At 41.6% G+C, this 20,785-nt stretch overlaps 3 protein-coding genes across 17 annotated transcripts in view; 2 read left to right on the forward strand and 1 right to left on the reverse strand.

Moving 5' to 3' along the window:
* Positions 1-20,785, forward strand: part of LOC126236552 (uncharacterized) — a 325,419-nt gene that overhangs the window by 107,549 nt on the left and 197,085 nt on the right. The window lies entirely within an intron of this gene.
* The window catches only part of LOC126236544 (uncharacterized), a 190,406-nt gene that overhangs the window by 16,480 nt on the left and 153,141 nt on the right, over positions 1-20,785 (reverse strand). The gene's annotated exons all lie outside the window — the stretch shown is intronic.
* Positions 2,092-12,924, forward strand: LOC126236555 (uncharacterized). Its single transcript, XM_049945968.1, has 3 exons — positions 2,092-2,173; positions 9,364-9,591; positions 12,542-12,924. Exons 1-3 carry the CDS (start codon positions 2,146-2,148, stop codon positions 12,601-12,603), a joined length of 318 nt encoding a protein of 105 aa, XP_049801925.1. The 5' UTR covers positions 2,092-2,145; the 3' UTR covers positions 12,604-12,924.

Raw genomic sequence — 20,785 nt, forward strand, 5'->3', positions numbered from 1 at the left:
TTAATTTATCTCTATTAAAATGCTGCTTGTGGTAGAATGCAATGTTTTGCATGGAAATTATACAGACCACTGGGTTTTCTATGATCGGGTGTTACTTTATACATGGTTTCGTGCGGTTCCGAAAGTTCGTTGTCAAAGCTGTCCCTCGTTTGTAAAAAGTACAAAAGTAGCCCGTCACTTTGTTTGTAAACAAGGCGAAGATGAAGCAGTTAAAAGCTCATCAACAAAACTGATACTATACTGTTAATAGGGATGTAATCAAAGGAAGTCTACATTCGTGACTTCCTGTTCATGTTCTGCAGGGGCTGCAGGAATAGAAGTACGTGTGCTCTGTAGGAAAGGGAGTGTCTGTCATTTTCAGTACCAACAGTAAATAATAAGACCTCTACAGAAGTTTTCAGAGAATTCATCTTTGTTGACACATCTGTCCACTCATTTGTCACAGAGAACGAGGCAGTTCCAGAAGAGAAGAGCCATTGTGGTGCGACAGACTGTCCAGGGCCCTCGAGATCATACCGGAATTTTCAGCCGGACGCAGCATGTGAATGTTGCTGTGTGAGGACGGGTTACTCCTGTAACTGAAATTTGCATATCTGAAGATGGTTCTAGACGGACAGAAACCAGCTACGTGAATAAACATTTTTGCAATCATGACGGATTATAAGTAACATTGTATAACCAGTGATTGCAGTATCCCACCAGACATTTTGTCTGTTTTTGCAAAATGCGAGGTTAAAGGCATCAAAAGGAAAAATATTTCACTTCATTTTTCTAAGGAGAATGTGACATAATTAACTTCCACGTGGCAGAATGTACTACATACATAACTGATATGCCATTTACACTAAAACCTAAAACAATTAAACACTTATCGTGTTAAGTACGTATGTGTTCCGTGTGTGGAGCTGTTAGTGATGTGTCAAGCATCGACTCTTTCTCTCTAAGTCGTTCCCTGTGCGACTTTCAGTCTAAGAGAAGAGTGGGGGACAAGATTGTAATTCGAAACAATGTACACATTTTCGCTTTTTAGGCAGATGGGTATTTGATCTTCAAAATATTTCCTTATTTCTTATCCACTTTTTATGTGCTCCAGTCTTTTTCTGCATTACAAAGTTTACTCTGCTGAATTGAAGCTTTTTCCCATTTTCCAAGTCACAACATTGTCTTGTGTTAAATTATTACTTACTATGGCGCACGACCAACGCAGTATCACAAAAGCGTCAGTACTTTATATAGGATGCATTTCCTAAGAGTCGTTAAGTGCCGTTTCTCTGGAGTTATAATAGATATACGGTATTTCCGTTTTGAATTGTGTTGCTAGACTCAATCCTAACAAACAATGCTCGTCTAGCCTTTCATTTGACTGCTAGTGTCTACAGATGGCGTCGGTTTGTTGCTCTTTACACGCCAAAAGATTTTTTAAGGAGGGGAATTTTACATGCCCATACGATATGGCGCTCCCAGATTTAATCCACGGGACGTTAGATGTATAACAGTCTGTAGCTAAAGAATTAACCACATATTTCAAATAGATTTAATGTATTATACAGGACGTAGAGGTGCAGAGCTAGAAAAATTACAAATGCTGCAAAAAACACAACATTACGTCTAAGAATAATAAAAAAAATTAGAAGATGGTGGAAACTGCTTACGTAGTCTCTAGAGAACACTCCCTCGTATGATTCTAAGATGGGTAACTAGACTGTAGTATCTAGGTACTAAAGTTCCTGTATGCACAAGAGTTTCCTCTTCAAAATGGAAAGCTCTTTATACCGGACGGTGAATGATATAAACGTCACTGACATCTGTTCACCTCCTTTCATCAGCATTCGAGCCGTACGACATTAAAAGATGGGCTTTATTGAGAGAAAAAAATATTCTTTTCCAGCCTGTGCCTAAAGTATGGTAACCAGTTTTATTGAATGCTGTAGTTGTAATGCTGATAATACGTTTGACATAGCGAACGATAACAGATCTTTTCAAGTACAAGGAAAGTCAATCTGCTGCTAGTTGCTGCAACCAGAGTTCACGGAACGGAAAATCAGGAGGGAACTTAACGATAACATTCGATGATGCCATCGGGTATTTAAACATATGTAAATGAAAATATAACGCAGAGAGCAGTAGTAGTTTTTGTCGAGTACAATGAAGGCTGCTTTGTTGCTTGTTGCTGGTAAGTATTGGCAGAATTTATTATCTGTCATTGACGATAAACATTTTTTTCTTACCCCTATTTTACATAATTTCCCATGTATTAATCCATGCGAAAAGCTATTTCCATGTATAGAAAGTTAGTCGATTGGCCGAAAAAAAAATGAAATACAATCCAGATGACTTTAAAATGCATATCTTATTTCGAATGAGCACTTGGTAATCATAGCTATTGTGAAGCTTATCTCGTCCACCGTAAGCTGTTTGTTATATCGAATCATCAGCAGAGTGCAGTAAGCAACCGTTAAAACACTTGGACCACATTATATTCTTGTCGTATCGTAACATGATACTCACATATACTCTCCTGTGCATAAAACTGTTGCACAATAAATATAAACAAAGCATATAATATGGAAGTCGATTCTTACCGATACTAGTTAGACAGTTCCAACCCATTCGTCATTGCACGAGTATTTGCTGTGTACAAAATTTTATAAATGTAAAAAAAAAAAAGAAAGGCCACGAGTGGCAGTCTTACTGTAGGAAACCGTGATTAGGTATCACAAAGTTGTATGAATAAACTTAGAAATCAGAATAAAATGTTTTCCATCTCCAAAACGATTGCAAGCTGCCTTTGGTAAATAGCTAATTACACTGAATTCACGCAAATACTTTAACAAAGGTAATGCGGTAAATAAACAAAATGCGCTTGCGCGAGCTTCGATGTAAAAAACACGCGTAAAATGAACACTAAAGACGTTAATCTGTGATGAAATAATTCTAATAAAAATTTTAATTGCGACTAACAACACTTCGTAGATACTATATTGCGTCACGCAAATAACGATAAAGCTGTGTCTTTGAAAATATCTTTAGTCGTGACCGGAAGTAATTAATTCCTTATCCTTATCAGATACTATTCGAATAGTGCCGTAGAAACCTTCCTTCAAGGCAACAACCTACTGCCTGTACTAATGTTATGTAGAGATATGTTATTTACAGAACAAAACATAAAATCATAAAATTACCTTTGCTTCAAGATAGCCAGTATAGTTTTGTCACTCAAACAAGTATTGCACTTATATAGCTTTTCGGTTCAACTGATTGTCTGTGTTAGCATAGCAGTGCTGCACCATATGAAGAACAATAGTTACTACACCTTTGTATTACAATGACTACTTGATTGAAAATTAGTTCTCAATTTAACGGATCTTTTTTATCTATATTTTTCCCTTAAGACTTTCTCGGAAGTTATGATGAGAGGACAGGACTACGTTGGTGGTTTGACTGGACCAATCTAATGTCCCAAGAAAGCTGCCGGACGTGCTGGTCGAGCGGTTCTAGGCACTTCAGTCTGGAACAGCGCGACCTCTACGGTCGCAGGTTCGAATCCTGCCTCGGGCATGAATGTGTGTGATGTCCTTAGGTTAGTTAGGATTAAGTAGTTCTAAGTTCTAGGGGACTGATGACCTCAGATGTTGAGTCCCATAGTGCTCAGAGCTATTTTTTGATCCAAGAAAGCTACTATTATACTAGCATGCGTGTAACACAACTATAAAGCTATTGGATGTATCTTACTTTGCGATGAGTTGTTTGCAGCACGATGTAATCCTATTTATGAAATTCAGTATAGACAGTAGGCTCGTTTGATTAGCGATGAAAGTGAGTAAACTTGGGCCACACTGCTTTTCTCATTAACTCTAAAAACCTTCTTGCGGTCATGTACTACGCACATACACGTGCTCCCTCACTTATATCTTAGCTTCCCCCTTATTATATCACCAATTCCAGCACAATTTGTCATTTCTGCCCCAAGACACATGTCTGTACCAAAACGCAGATTGGTCGCAACTCATCCCTCCGTCCGTTCTTACGCCAACGATATTATTGATACATGAAATGTATGACCCGTGTCATACAAATATAACATCCCTGTCATTTCCAGACTATTTACTATAACGACTTGACATAATTATTTGTTATTTATTCTCTCATCATATATTACAGTCTCATAAAATATCATTTATGATTATTTTCACAAGTACATATACACTCCTGGAAATGGAAAAAAGAACACATTGACACCGGTGTGTCAGACCCACCATACTTGCTCCGGACACTGCGAGAGGGCTGTACAAGCAATGATCACACGCACGGCACAGTGGACACACCAGGAACCGCGGTGTTGGCCGTCGAATGGCGCTAGCTGCGCAGCATTTGTGCACCGCCGCCGACAGTGTCAGCCAGTTTGCCGTGGCATACGGAGCTCCATCGCAGTCTTTAACACTGGTAGCATGCCGCGACAGCGTGGACGTGAACCGTATGTGCAGTTGACGGACTTTGAGCGAGGGCGTATAGTGGGCATGCGGGAGGCCGGGTGGACGTACCGCCGAATTGCTCAACACGTGGGGCGTGAGGTCTCCACAGTACATCGATGTTGTCGCCAGTGGTCGGCGGAAGGTGCACGTGCCCGTCGACCTGGGACCGGACCGCAGCGACGCACGGATGCACGCCAAGACCGTAGGATCCTACGCAGTGCCGTAGGGGACCGCACCGCCACTTCCCAGCAAATTAGGGACACTGTTGCTCCTGGGGTATCGGCGAGGACCATTCGCAACCGTCTCCATGAAGCTGGGCTACGGTCCCGCACACCATTAGGCCGTCTTCCGCTCACGCCCCAACATCGTGCAGCCCGCCTCCAGTGGTGTCGCGACAGGCGTGAATGGAGGGACGAATGGAGACGTGTCGTCTTCAGCGATGAGAGTCGCTTCTGCCTTGGTGCCAATGATGGTCGTATGCGTGTTTGGCGCCGTGCAGGTGAGCGCCACAATCAGGACTGCATACGACCAAGGCACACAGGGCCAACACCCGGCATCATGGTGTGGGGAGCGATCTCCTACACTGGCCGTACACCACTGGTGATCGTCGAGGGGACACTGAATAGTGCACGGTACATCCAAACCGTCATCGAACCCATCGTTCTACCATTCCTAAACCGGCAAGGGAACTTGCTGTTCCAACAGGACAATGCACGTCCGCATGTATCCCGTGCCACCCAACGTGCTCTAGAAGGTGTAAGTCAACTACCCTGGCCAGCAAGATCTCCGGATCTGTCCCCCATTGAGCATGTTTGGGACTGGATGAAGCGTCGTCTCACGCGGTCTGCACGTCCAGCACGAACGCTGGTCCAACTGAGGCGCCAGGTGGAAATGGCATGGCAAGCCGTTCCACAGGACTACATCCAGCATCTCTACGATCGTCTCCATGGGAGAATAGCAGCCTGCATTGCTGCGAAAGGTGGATATACACTGTACTAGTGCCGACATTGTGCATGCTCTGTTGCCTGTGTCTATGTGCCTGTGGTTCTGTCAGTGTGATCATGTGATGTATCTGACCCCAGGAATGTGTCAATAAAGTTTCCCCTTCCTGGGACAATGAATTCACGGTGTTCTTATTTCAATTTCCAGGAGTGTAGTTGTAAAAATGGTTTTAAATTTATGAAACCAAGTAGCTGGAAAATACGTGCTGCACGGTGTCGTAGTTTTACAAGCTATTACTTAAGACCTGCACTTGTGAGCCATCAGTAAGGGAGGTGTTCAAAATGGAGTTTGGTATTTTCTTTGTGAAACAGCAGGCATCAGTGTTCTGGCAGTTTCAGAGGAAAAACGACATCGCAAATGTTTTTCATAAGCTGTTCAAAATACATACCTGTTTTGTTAGAATTAACGTATATGCTGCACTTGAAATGAACTGTGAAGACGGTTTACAGTATCACCAAGTACACGTGCTCTGAAAGTATGTATCTTAGACCTCATATCTTCGGGACATTTTGTTTATGTTTTCGTCCAAACTACCACCTCCCAAACTATGGGATACTTCTCTTATACTGTGTAAGGTGTGAACAGTTATAGCCATGTCATAGGTCGCTGTCGTACCTTTGAAAATATCTTTCCGACTATCACTTTTGTCCCATTAAGAGTGTTTTGTTGAACTATTTCTGCAGTGAGTTACCGAATAAAATCATAAATCAGGTCAGATATCCGGTATTCTCATACGATGTTCACTAAATGACATTTCGGAACTGTATCGAATATTGTTCGGAATATTTCAAGGAACGAGGCTTCGAAGTGGGCGACATTGCCCATAATGTGATTCCTAGTTGATGAGTATCACAAGACTTCTGTTTGCTGAATCAGTTTGGTTTTATATGGAGGAGACTTCCGTCCTCCAAAATGGTCATCAACCGTGCGTATAATAGGGGTTCATCTAATCTGCAACTACAACGAGTTTGGCATCCAATCATGCTTTTTTCGAGACGCTCGGAATGCTTTGTCGCTCTTTCGACTTACGGTTAACTTCTGCTGGAACTGGAGAAAGTTGTGTATAGGACCTTAAAGACATCTTCTTAGATCCAGATACATTTCCACTACTGAGCGGTATTAGTTTCTACTGGTTCGATCAGTTACGTCAATGTCGACTAGCTGGGTCTTTTGAGACAATTCAACGAAACCTAATTCTGTGGTGAATCAGATTCGGAAAAGCGAAATCAGTACTTCGACCTACTATTTAATAGCTATATGTATTTTGAGAGTTAGTGACTGGTTTTGGAATCCTTTTACACTTGAGAAGTAAAGAACCATGACGCTAAGCTGGAATGTGCACGCAACACCTCTTGTGGGAATGGTGAAAAGAGGACGCCAGCTTTAGTTATAAAACAAAAATGTTACTGAACCAGTTACGTTTTGCTGACAATAGTTTTCGCAATTTTATTTCAGCTTAGTGTTGTTGGAAGCAACATAAGTTTTCGATCATTTGTCTGCGTGTGTGTAATTCAACGATTTTTCCCATGCGGTCGTCTGTTTCGTCCTCACTGCAATTAAAAAAACCAGAAATTGTAAATCATAGAATATAATTTCAGCTATTCAAGGATAATATTTTTGGAATATCTTCTAACGCATTTCACACCGCTTTCAAAACACAGAGATTGAGTCAATTCACAACGTTTGTTTGTGCACATTGAACTGTAACGTAAGATGTCACGTTCTTCGTAGCCTCTATGAAATGTTTCGGTGTGCTGGCTAAAAATTTTCTCATGCGTTACATTTCAAATGTATCTGTAAAAACTATAAGAGGGACTTACAAACGTAAGATGTACTGCAATAATGAAGAGCAACGAAAAATGCGCTACAAGTCACTAACTAAACAAACTACTAACAAAGGGATTAAAGAAAGGTAAAGATAAGTACGAACAGGCACATAAAAAACAATGTTAAACAATAAGTAGCATAAACAAAAAAAACTGGGGGAGAATCATGTGAGAATTAGAAAGCCAAATACTGGCCACATAATAGACGCTACTGAAGAAAGCGAGTGCAGTGAAAAAACTCTTATATTCTTTACAGAAAACTACGTAGTGAAACTGACAACAAGTATCCAACAAAACAATTGCATAATAAAATAAAACTGCAATTACTGGAAACACATTTCTTGACCACAGAGTATAAAGAGAAATACAAGAGCCCTAAAGTTACCATATTGAGATCTCATTCCAAAGAACAGAAGGAAACATGTCCACTCATATTAAGAGCAAACTACAGATCCAACAGTGAGAGGATGTATTGTGTTCTTGGCAGATGCCATCGTACCGAAGAATATTTAACTGTATGGAGGGGTGGACACGGTCCTCAAACACAAACGCATAGTAGTTTGGATAGATTATGGCTTCCATTATGAAGAATCACCGACACGAATACATTCCTCAGACCATAACGCTCCCTCACTCATCGCAGGTTGTTTGCCTTGAGACGTTTCACGCCCTATAAGCCACCCGCCTTATACCCGATCGAGCATAAAACGTCTTTCGCCTCAGACGGCCGCTCAAAGCAGGTCCGGTTCAGGTATTGGAGTGAAAATTGAAGCCTTCGTCGCCGGTGATCAGCAGTCGACGTGAGGGTACGAATCTGGAACCTACTGTGGACAGCGGAAAACAACGACTTTCGCGCGATAATCGTTGAGCAGACACTGCTGTACCATGCCTGTTCATCCGTACACATCTCCGCAGCTGTCTCTCACTTCTGTCATCTATGGTCAATGTAGCCCCACTGGTCATGCTGTCAGTTTTCGATTGTGCAGTTTTACCATGCACACTTCACTTTAAGCAGGGTGACACTTGAACAGTTTACAAACTGAGGCGTGCATCCACTCTTTGCCTGTAAAGCAATAACCATACCATTTGGACGTCAGATAAATAGCTTCGTTTCCGCATTATGACAACTATTGCACTGTCCCCCGCGGCTCCCTGATGATCTTTACATAGCCTCCAGCGTTAATACTGAGCCCTACCGTCATTGAGTGGTTATCTCGCGTTGATGTCGAACAAAGGCGGTGGTCACATTCCTGTGACGGAACCGTGTATGTACTAGTGTCTTGGACTAAACGTAGATAGTGAAATGACTCTGATGTCTCCCATCGTACAATTTTCGGAACATCACAAGAAGTTATGTGAGACGCTCCATGCAAGGCTGTCACTTCTTCACCTCTAAATTTAGTTTGAATGTAACAGACAAACAAACAAATACTAATGGTACCTATTAATCTTCTCTATCACGTGAGTTTCAGAGGACGGAACAGGGACAATATTTTAATAGGTTACGTTCATTATCTTGATGAGGAGCAAAAGACTTTACAGAGCTGTCCACTTGGAGATATATGTGCTTTCCAGAGAAACCCCAGCTACATGATCGTAACGAGGAAGGCTTCCAGCTTCTGCAATACCTTTTCATTCTTTACTACTAAGGGTAGAGCGGGCTGTCTGATGTCAAAACCAATGAAGAACCTAACTTTATCAGCCAAATATCTGGCTAGCCTTCAGTGTGGCAGAGCCTTACTAAAAAGGAAAACCTTCCCAAAAATAAGTGAGGAAAGAACTAATATTGTCAATTTAATTATGAGATAATAACAATCCAACAAGAACTTGAAAGACCACTGTCATTGTATATTGGAACACGAAATTAATTACGAGAACTTGTCCGATATGCACATATCGTGCATGTCGCTGTTGATTCGCTTTTTTTTATTTTCAGGGACGAGTGGACTGTTCAAGTAACACATATATAACATACAGTAGTGTTGCAGTGCTAAGTGGGAGAGTTGCATTAAAATCCATTAGACGAAATAGCCATCTGTAACTACGTTCACTGACTTTTACAGCACTGGTAGCAGTGGCGGAGGTCCACGGACAACCAGAAGAGTCGACCACCGCCAACATCGGGAATGAGACTCTAAGCACCGGCAATATCACGGCTGACAGTAGTTTTCTGGGGAGGTCGTCCTACACGGAAGATGACGATGATACCATTTGTGTCGCAGCAGACAACAAGTTCTACTTGTATGCTAATTCGGTGAAGCTGTATTTTTGCTACAACCAACTACGGAAAGGTAAATTACTTTAAACACAACTGTTTTCTGTTCAAAATTGACAAGATAAAACCAGTTTGTTCAGCATAAAAATTCGCGAATGGTCCCACAGCGAAAGTGAAAATATGCGTGAAATCAAATCATCAAGGAACTGTGGCTACCCTTGCCTCACCGAAATTACGAAATTGCAAGTCTTCATGATTCTCCACCAAAACCATTCAGAGCAATTTGCTGCGCATATTTAGTCCACCTTTTACAGTAATTTTCTTGCCCCTTAAAACTGCTGCATGTTTTTCACTACACACCCATGAATTCTTTTAGGAGGATTACGTCGTGTATCGCGACATGAAGTACGCAATGGGCCATAGTTTCAACATTTTACGAAAAGATATTTTAACAGGCGACGGAAGGTGCCACAAGTGCCGCGTTCCGTAGCGTGTGGTTAATTTTCACAGTGAATGTGTTGGCAGTGAAGTACACACACCTATACTAAGCTTAACACTATAAACCGATAGGCAACGTACACTTTTCTTCATACCCTGTAGAAGGCCGACAACTGGATTAGTGTGTATAAACAACACCCGTCATACGCTTAGGAACAAGTAGAAATAATCTTGCAAGTTTAAAGAAGTTAAAGATTTAACGACGCGTTGACATAGAGACGAAGAATTAGGTGAACTGGGCAATGATAAGTGAACGTACTGGACTACATCTTATCGGAAACATCATGTTGGCATTAAATTAGGGCACAGACTCATTCATTGTCTTAGTGAGACATCTACAATGTAATATCGGACCGAAATATATGCTACTTATAGGCGATGACACACTGTACTAGCAATCAACCGTATAACCATTGCAAAAAATTTCCCAAATATCGGGCATTTATATGGTAAATAGCAGCATGCCACACATTTTAAATAGTAGTCAGTGAAGGTTGAAAAAAGAACCTTATAAAAGCACGTTACTTAGGCCAGACCAAAATATCGCGAAAGAAGAAGATGTGGGGTTGTCGTATTACTGGTTAAGATTTCCACTGCGTTAGAAGTTGTGCCTGCACGCGTGTTGGTTAGTACAAGAGTACATGAAAGATAAATAATGAATATTTAGATGAAAATGTCTAGAAAAAAAGCGGCAAATTCTACATGTATAGTAAGTTTGTTACTATACAACCACGACATTATTTAGTTTGGCTTTTCGTGGCCACTGCTGTATGGAGGCTGATACATTGCAGTCATCAAGAACAGTGGTTAAGGAAAACGCACCATCTATCGAAGCTTTCAGAAGAGCTGTGCTTATACTGTGAAATTGCTCATCGTGTCCTAGCAAAATATCACGATTAAAACTCACGATGAGCCGACCCAAATGCTCCAGCCCCAGGCGCTATAATATTGCGGACGATTAATAAACAGAAGGTGGCCTCGCATCTCACACAAAGCTGAAGCCCGTAACTTCACAGGGATCGTGCAGAGTAACATGGGCGCAATTCAAAGAGAATAATTCTTCAAACTCTAATAAAATGTGAATCTTCTAGAGTTTGGGAAAACTGAAGGTTTCACCACTAGAAACGTTTGGTGTTCTCAAAACAAATAACATTTCGGTGATGTTGCGCTCTCCAAACTTGGCAATCTGAGTGATGGAGAAAGGTACCTAATTCATTCAGTTTCTACAGGGTGATTGCGTCGTTTAGCATCCGCAGTTCTGACTTTGACGATAGCTTCTGACAGTACGGCGAAATTGTAAATTCTTTGTGATTGCGTTTATCTGTTGTCTATTCAAGTCTAATAATTGAATTTATGTCAGCGATGAGTGTCTATCTGTGCCCTTTGATGTTGGTGACTATTAAGTATCACGAAGTCCCATCACAAATCAGCAATCAACTATCCCGTTATCTGTCTAAACGGTAAAGATGATTTTACTTCAGTCCCACTTCTGAATAATAATTCCAACCGTAAAACTTTTAAACTTCAGATCGTCTTTAAAATAACCTAGCAGCGCTTAACATGCGTACTACTATTGCAAGAGTACAAGAGAGAAAAGAAGTTAACATCTCCATTGCCGAGTTACATTGTAGTCACCGCAATCTTACAGCTCGATGGGGCTACAACCCTCTTCTAGGAAAAATGTTGTCTTTGGTCAATTTATGGTCTGGTGTTTAACCTTAGTAAGTAATAATTTCTTGAATCCTTTCTGTTTCGTATCATATGGTATTCTTTCATTCAGTCCTTTCTTTATGATAAGCATTAGTATTTACATAACACTGTTGTTAATTGAACTGTCAAGAGTGTAAATTTTGTTGTCAGTAGCTGTCATCACTGTCAAGATGACTGATTTCTCTATTTCTTTTTGCAACAAAAGGGTGTTCGTTATGGGTTGGGCGAACGTTTGGACGGCGGAATACCGTTCCTGACCTGTACACGAAGGACAGAGTAAACGCATTTCATCCCGTCACGTTGGATCGTTCTACTGTTAAGATGGTCTCACGTACGACAAAGTTTTACGGTTACTGGGGACCGGCGGTGCTGACCATTCATTAAACACAAAATCAGAGATCGCCAGATCAGTTCCCAGCAAACGAAACCGAGGACCCTCAAGTTATCGTCATTTACCTCGTCACAGGATACATGTGTTGCTCACTGAATGCTTCGCACGCCAGGAGCATTACCCTCCTAGAGGAACGTGGTTCTAGTGACATCCTTAAACTTTCTAAATAAGCTATAAGTCAGGTTTATTCGCGTCGCCAATCTTCCAACGGTCTGCTATAGTAAAAGTGACGAATAGGAACCCTGTAACATAGCACACCGTGTGACCCCACATTATCTCTGATACACGACCGTAACATGCTGACAGTGAAATTCGTGCTATGTAAAAAAGGTGAAGACTTACCGTTGTCTTATCACTAGTAAAATTAAACTGCTATGTTATTTTTGTACCTCCTATCTTTACTAAAGCGCATTTCTCTTAATTGCAGTTTACGTGGTGAAACCAAAGAGTCAATGCAAACCATACCTGTCAGATTGTCCCAGGAACTAGGAGTATTGCAAATCAGTTGGCTCGGATTGAATCGTCTACGAGGGAGTGGAGAATAGATAGCTGGACTGCTGACTGAAGACATCTGCTGTTTCCAGAGGAGCCAAGAAACTGGAAGAGTGTCAGAACTTGACTCTTATACTTAAAAATAACCGGTCGAATCTACACATCCTATTGTGTGTCAGTTTCTGATTACTTCACGACATGCAGTAAATAACATTACTGTAAGCATTAGTATTAAAAACATTGCATTTGTATCCTTTTTATGTTTCTGTTGTTTCTATAACAGTTGTATTCCGACGCAATAAAAGTGTAGTTTCATGACGTCAACTGTTATATTAAACGGTAGAAGATATTTCTCTACCTACAGGTTCACGTAAATACTGACAAACTACGGCTTGTTATTAATAACATCAAACGCATTTCATCCGTCATCCACGCTGACCTCCTATATTCCCAATGTCCACTTCCAACCTTAACACACTGCCTGCCACGAGGACACCGGCGGCCACAGCAAAGACTCACGACTGACGCCACGGCTGGGCCTTACCTGGCCTGGGAAATAAGTGAAAAATTTGTAATCCAGAGGAAATGGTGTCATATCTCACGGTTCTATATAAATTTATTGCAAGCTATTTGAAACATCGCGCCAAGATGCGTGTTCGCATTATCGAAGTAATAAAAGTGACCGCGTACCGTGTCATTTACTAGATCTTGCCGATTGAAGCGTAAGTGAAGGTGCGTGCCGAAAAGTAATGCCTCCGAATTTTTATATGTGAAAACTTATAAAGCTTTTTAAATAAAATAAACTTTATTAACACTCTACATCCTCATTCTTCCTGTCACTATGTTTATCCAAACAAGAGAACAGTTTCTTGATACCCTCTCTGAAGAATGTTTGACTTTGTTGAAGGGGCCATAACATTACTTCTACTTGCTCCGCTTCATCACTATCAAAGTGAAACCCTCTAAAAGTTTTCATCGAGTTTTGGAAAAAGATGACGGGCGGATGGGGCATAGTCGGGGTGTATGGACGATGATCTGTTACCTCGTATACAAGGTGTCGGGTTGTTACATATGTCGCATGTACATGCTGTGTCGTTGTCATGATCAAGGAAAGGTAGCTCCATCTGTGCAAGAACTCTTCGATTCGTCTTTTCAGTTTCTTGAAGGAATACAACAAGCAGTATCTCGAGCTCTGTCACAGTTACGTAACACACCGCCATGTCACACGCTACAGTACGTAGCCCTCGATCGGCAGAGGGTAGCAATTGCGTTATGGAATCGTGAAAGTCGACCGAGTAATATGCACGACGCGTAATAGGGTAACCTGCATTGTTAACACAATGAAAAACTCGGAGGCATACATCCCGTCTTATCAGTACTTTCTTTCATTTTTTCTTGGGTAACATCAGATATCCAAAAAAAAGTATGATGCAAAACGAAAGCTACTAAATTGTGTTACACCAATAAACAGAAAGATAAATCGAGACAGGTAAGAATATCGTATCAGTTAGATTAAGCGAACCATACATTAATCATAAATTTATTCTGCTCAGTACTAAAATAAATATAAATCCGAAATGGCCGCAAAACAAATAATTAGCTTGATAGGAGTAGACAACAGTGCACACGATTGAGAAAAAATGCCGCACGTCACGGTAGACATTTGATTTCTCATCCCAGTTCAAGACAAAAGTGTATCTACCTAACCTTAGTCCGACTCGCTGGTTAACAGAAATGCTTTTCAGAAAATGAGGCTCTGGTAATGCTGTTACTGCATGCAGCGGGGCTAAGAACAAGTAGCACTAATTCTGGGCTGAGGAGGAGCTCTCCCATTAGCTCGGTGAGACGAGAAAGTGCCATGGGAATCGGAGACTCAGATGTTCAAGTTGAATTTGCTCCAAACATTCTTTTTCAGTTAAAGCATCAAACAGTATCCAGTTGAAACCTCCAATTGTGGTATGTTATCTTTTTCTATCTGTCTTTATTTAAACATTAAGACATAACATAAACTTCTTACATATAAAACGTCTGTTTTACTCTGTCCATGAGATAATTAAAAACAGTTAAAAATAATAGTGCACACAATAACATCGTCGGTATCCAATGAGGTACAAAAGACGCAATACGTAGAGGACATTAAATTGCACATTACGTTACACATTATAATTCCATTCTAGACATCCATCGTGCAAGCTTATCTTCACAGTTCCGGTACGTAGACACACGAACAAATTTCACTTTCGGAAAGGCGTTCAACTACCTTGCATTTGCAAATTTCGCAACTAACTGCATCATACGTTGCTGGAACCTACACAACACGTCTGCATCAACTTTTGTCCACTTTCCCTCCCTCCTCCACTCACACACCAAATTAGGCTCCAGTGGATTAATGTCGGGAGATTGTAGAGTCGAGAACATCGAAAATCCATGATTGACCCATTTCCTTGGAGATTCTTCTATTCCAATGTGTTGCACTGTACTCATCGTTCCGAAACCTAAAGTGTTACTGAATACCTAGAGAAACTTTTCAAACGCATCATGTAATGTATTCCAAAGGAACGAACGATGCAACGGCATATGCAAATTGTCCAGTAATAGGTAAGGGGTCAAAAGCACTTCTTTAATGATTCTAGCCTGTAGATTAATGTTGCCATGTACTGGGTGGTATTTTCTGAATTCTTCTAAATTTCTCGCACCTATGGCTGGAAGGTAATAGTTACTAACCGAATGTCACATCATATTACTTCGCGGGTGACGTTGATATATAGCAAACGATGCGGGTTCGCAGGTTTACGACGCCGCACATAGGAGTGAAGGCAAGGCACGGCGGGCACTGTATACAAGTGTGATGAAATTAGGGCAGCACAGGGAACGGACATGCTGTGAATAACCGATACATTGCAGATAGAAGTGCAGCTAATGAATTGTATGTAGTGACCGAAGAGGGTTGAGGGAACCTGACGCTGTAACTATTAAAGAGCGCTCCACTTGTTTCCTCCAGAGGAAATACGTCTGCGGTGTAGCTTGAAGGCGAGTGAATAACGATTGTTTAAATTGCACGCCAACCTCGACGACATGCTGGTGATGAATCTCGGCGGCAGAACCGAACCGCTGTAACTACTACCAAGCTCTGCTGTACGGACGCGCTATAGCTGTGGCGGGGCCGGCTGATGCTGCACCGTCGCGAGCAGCGAGATGGCCGCTAACTTCCGGTCTCTGGATGACATTGTCTTGGGGACTGCAGGCTGCTATTGGCTGGGGCGGGTCGGAGGCACCAACTAGCGCCCCCCCGGGTGAAGAGCAGTCTGCGGTCACTCACGAATAAGCCCTGGCTGCTAAGGCTAACTACAACAAAGGCTGAAAGATGTTTTCCCTTCGGCGCTGTAAGTGGGGTCCACAAGTTGCGTTTGAGGGAGTCGCCACCCACGTCCCAGGCTACCTATGCAGCCAAAACCCGCTGCGACCCCTTAGCTGTGACGTGAGTAGGAGCGCTACGTCTCCAACGCAGGGTGGCCGGACGACGATGCAGCAGGTTCCACCACTGGTATTGGTGCTGATCCACGCATGGACGCCGCGTGGCGCCATCACTGGGATCGGTGGATGGTCTGCTGTTTAACATCGATGCAGTCAAGTCAACGAAACAGTTGCCGGTTTTTCTCTGCACGCTTGGGCGTAAGTCGCCCCTCTCTGCCAAACAATACCTCCCTGCCATTCCGACTTCCTGCAACCCTTGAGCGCTACATGGCGGTTGTGAAATGTCACGTTTACAGGTGACATGCAGGTTGTGTTTCAATCAATAATGATTGATGTGAGTTGCAAATAGCTTCACGAGTGAAGGTAGTTTCGTCAGTGTATGCCACGTTAGTTTTAAAATGTTCGCTATCTTTACTTGGTCCAGAATACAGTCACATAGCTATACTCTTCCATTTCGGTCTGTCGGTCGATGGTGCTGAATTAGCTTGCTATGATACAGAAACAGATCATTGTACATCACTTCAAAAACTAGTTTTTCATATATCTCAAACTGCTTTTGGTGATGTAATAGAATGGTTTAAAGAATTGCGTTATCTGTTTGTGTATTAGGTTTTATCCTTGGGCGACTTCTGTGCATTACTTGTATACGAAGTTTACCCGTTTCCCAGAAGACTGTGCTTCAGGTGAGGAAAACCATTCTCATCAAGATGGCGTCTTCTGTGGTAGTGTGTAGCATAAGCACGAGCAACAGCAGCCCATTGATCGGAAACACTCAGAATCCAAAACATATTAAGATATTTATATTTTGTCCGTTTCATCGGGAAGCTGCCGTATATAATCTTGACAGGAGTGGCCATGTTTGCCCACTATGCCGTCAGTAGACTCATACACTCAGGTTAATGGATCCAACTCTCACGCCATATGTCACGATCCTTTACAGGCCATTGTCCTGTGTTGAAATGATTCCCAACATACAAACGGCAAGAGCTAGGGATCGTGAATCCAAAAAATGAAAAAGAAACCTGACGGGGATTTGAACAACGGCTGCATGAGGATGTAGGTTTGATGTCTCATCGGACCACTCAGTGACCTGCAAGACCTGGCACGGTTATGTGGGATGACACACAGTCCTCTTTACATTCCGATGCCCTACACGATGTGACAGTTCATATCTCCTCGCTTTCACCCAATATGTGTTTCCTAAACGCACCTCATCTTAATTTGAGAGATAAATTTTTGATTCGGCTCTAGTTAAAAATTCGCATGCTGGCATTTATTCATCACCGTGTATATTGATTAAGGAAGTTAGCTGACAAGAGTATGTATTAACAATTACTGAAATTACAAACGGCTACAAAACAAGAGTGTTGCTCAGTGGTAGTTCTTGTTGTTTACGTTATGATTGGAAGGAGCTCTCCAAGCCTCTTTATGTCTCAGAATGTGTGGTTTTAACTGATCCCTTTATCTAGTCAGGTTCAGCCCACAATTTTCTTTTCCCCGAAATTCTGTTCAGTGCCTTCTTATTAATTACATGATGTAGCAATCTAATCTTTAACATTATTCTGTTGCACCTCATTTTAAAGGTTTCTGTTAACTGCTTGTCTAAACTGTTTATTGTCCATGTTTCACTTCCATACACGACTACAGTCCCAACAAATATTTTAAGGTAATATGTCCTACTCTTTAATTTATATTCGATGTTAACATATTTCTCTCCTTCGAAGACACCTTTCTTGCCATTGCCAGTTTATATTTTACATCCACTCTAACTCGGCCACCATAGATATCTGCGTTCCCTTTCGCCTGTTTCATTCCCTGCAATTTCTCTATCTTCTCCATTCGTCAAACGAATGCAGTATCAGACCGAGTGTATCGCGGCGTATACAATCTTCAAAAAAACTTACAGCAATACAGGCGGGAGATACCGTTGACAACCTCTAATATATCTGCAGAAGCACACCTTACCACTTTCAAGACAAAACTGCAACAAGTAAGTGCGATGGAAACCAATTTAATAGTTCGGCTTTCACTGAAAGTCCATAAAGATAACACACACACTGTCAGCAGTAGCGGCAACACAAAAATGGCCGTCGTCATGTGACCGAACCCGCCGATTCCACGTGTGACCGATTCGTAGCATTAAATAATTCTCGTACGAAATCGAACGGTATCGTACTGTCTTTACGAAACGTATTTGGAAAAAAAAAAAACCGTTAACTACGTACGTCATTTCTTATGTCTTTCTTTGTACTAATTTTGTTTAAATAATTACATTTTCAGTGCACATAATAACGTTAGTTGTATGCTGCTGAGTGAAAGTCCTGCGCCAGCCGTCCGGACGAAAGCGGAAGTCCTTTGTTAGCGGGCAGCGGTCACCCTCCTCTGACGCTTAGCGGACTCTGGGACACTGGCATAAAAAATCTTAACAGTGTCTCCACGGCCGCGTTCCACTACTTTTCTCAAGTCACAATACAGCCATTCAGTCACCCCTGCTCACGTATACTTTACAGTGAAAATTGTTACTGCAAATATTGTTAATAAACTTTCTACGTTCAAGGAAATCTGTGACTGGTGTAACCTAATGGACTTTACACTGCAAGGCGATCATTTAACGTGGGCTCCTACCCAAAGCACAATGTGGATAAAGGGGCTCCATGCGCAAATTCGGTGGAGCACACAGGATTGTACAATGTTTAACCTACCAGCTGTCAGATCCATCCACACCGCAGTAGCACACCACAGCAGTCTCGAAACCTTACCTTAATTAGGCCAACTGTAAGAAAAACTATTCCTAAAACTTTATTTTCGTTGGCCAGGTCTGATGGAGCAGTTTTGAAATCTTTAAGCGTTTTTTTTTACTTACTTTTAGTGTTGACAGTGCGTTTCAACGGCTGTTATTCTTTTTTTTTTTTTACGTGAATTTACTTCGAAACTAAAAGGTAGTAAACTAAAATTGGCCAAGTGGCAGCCATCTTTACTTTTGAAAAACTTGTTACGTTAATCATGAATTAGTAAGCAAAGCTAATTTAAATTTGTAGCAAAATTAATGTTATTCAATAGACTGTAGTTTATTGCTTTGAATAAAGCGACCAAATTTAAAGATGGTGTTAAAAACCAAAGCAAATACTTAGATTGAAGAATGGCACAAATGGCTCTGAGCACTAGGGGACTTAACATCTGAGGTCATCAGTCCCCTATAACTTAGAACTACTTAAACCTAACTAACCTAAGGACATCACCCATGCCCGAGGCAGAATTAGAACTTGCGACTGTAGCGGCCGCTCGGTTCCGGACTAGAGCGCGAAAAACCGCTTGGCCACCACGGCCGGCCTTAGATTGAAAGTCTGTCTCTCTCTACTATGAAGCAGTTCGTAATGATAACGAATTTACTTATTGTACCTTTTATTCAATTATTAAACAAACAAGCAATTTAACTTTCAAACCGTCATTACACAACAAACATGACGAGGAAACAGGACTGGTGATGACTTGGAGCATAAATTTTCGAAGAATAACCTGCCTGATAAAGATTTGTCGAAAGTTGAAATTTTTGTACTAGAGAAAGGAGGCAATTTTGCTGTGACGGCCCAAAACGTACCCACAGAGGATATTGTAGCAAATATTGAGGCAGGTATTCGTCAGCTTCCACAGAAGTCTGCTGACGAAATTAGGATGGAAACGGCTAGAATTTTACGTACATGCAAGCCACCCAACAGTAATTTCTCGCAGACACAAAGGAATGCGCTGATGGATATAAATGCAGATAAAAACATTATTGTTCTTAATGCAGATTCAGGGGATGCAACCCTCATTCAGGACAGTGCGGACTATCATGGATAAATCAAGAAATTTCAGAGGATCCGTCTATCAAGATTTTGATGTTGTTGTTGTGGTCCTCAGTCCTGAGACTGGTTTGATGCAGCTCTCCACGCCAGTCTATCCTGTGCAAGCCTCTTCATCTCCCACTACCTACCGCAACCTACATCCTTCTGAATCTGCTTAGTGTATTAATCTCTTGGTATCCCTCTATGATTTTTACCCTCCACGCTGCCCTCCAGTACCAAATTGGTGATCCCTTGAGGCCTCAGAACATGTCCTACCAACCGATGCCTTCTTCTAGTCAAGTTGTGCCACAGACGTCATTTCTCCCCAATCCTATTCAATACTTCCTCATGAGTTATGTGATCTACCCATCTAATCTTCAGCATTCTTCTGTAGCACCACATTTCTAAAGCTTCTATTCTCTTCTTGTCCAAACTTTTTATCGTCCATGTTTCAAGATTTTAAGAATGACTAATCGACCGGTGTAAGCGTCTTCATTCGCCTCCGAGGATAAGAAGGTGCTTTGTAAAACAGAAGCGTACCAACCTAGACTTTATGGCTTACCCAAATTGCATAAACCCGAGATTCCGTTGAGGCCAATTGTCAGCGCTACAGGCGGACCAACACGTGATTTAGCTAGGCACCTTGCCTAATTGCTGCAACCTTATATTGGTAGGACAGATAGTCATATTAAAAATTCAGCTGGTCACGTAAAACCCTCTGTACTTCCCCGCATCCTATTCTGTACATTGATTAACATATTAATCACGAAAGTGGTTACAGTCATTAAAATTTTTTCATTGAATGGCAATAACATTTTCCTTATCGTTAATTAACAATTGGGAATGAAGTAATTATTTTGTGTGAAAGAGCTTTGCATACA

The sequence above is a fragment of the Schistocerca nitens genome, chromosome 2 (assembly GCF_023898315.1).
Source record: "Schistocerca nitens isolate TAMUIC-IGC-003100 chromosome 2, iqSchNite1.1, whole genome shotgun sequence".
NCBI classification, from domain to species: Eukaryota; Metazoa; Arthropoda; class Insecta; order Orthoptera; family Acrididae; genus Schistocerca; species Schistocerca nitens.

Coding starts and splice junctions, on each gene's coding strand:
- LOC126236555 (XM_049945968.1), top strand. CDS start 2,146: ATGAAGGCTGCTTTGTTGCTTGTTGCTG. Junction 2,174..9,363: donor TGCTTTGTTGCTTGTTGCTG/GTAAGTATTGGC, acceptor TGACTTTTACAG/CACTGGTAGCAGTGGCGGAG. Junction 9,592..12,541: donor CTACAACCAACTACGGAAAG/GTAAATTACTTT, acceptor TCTTAATTGCAG/TTTACGTGGTGAAACCAAAG.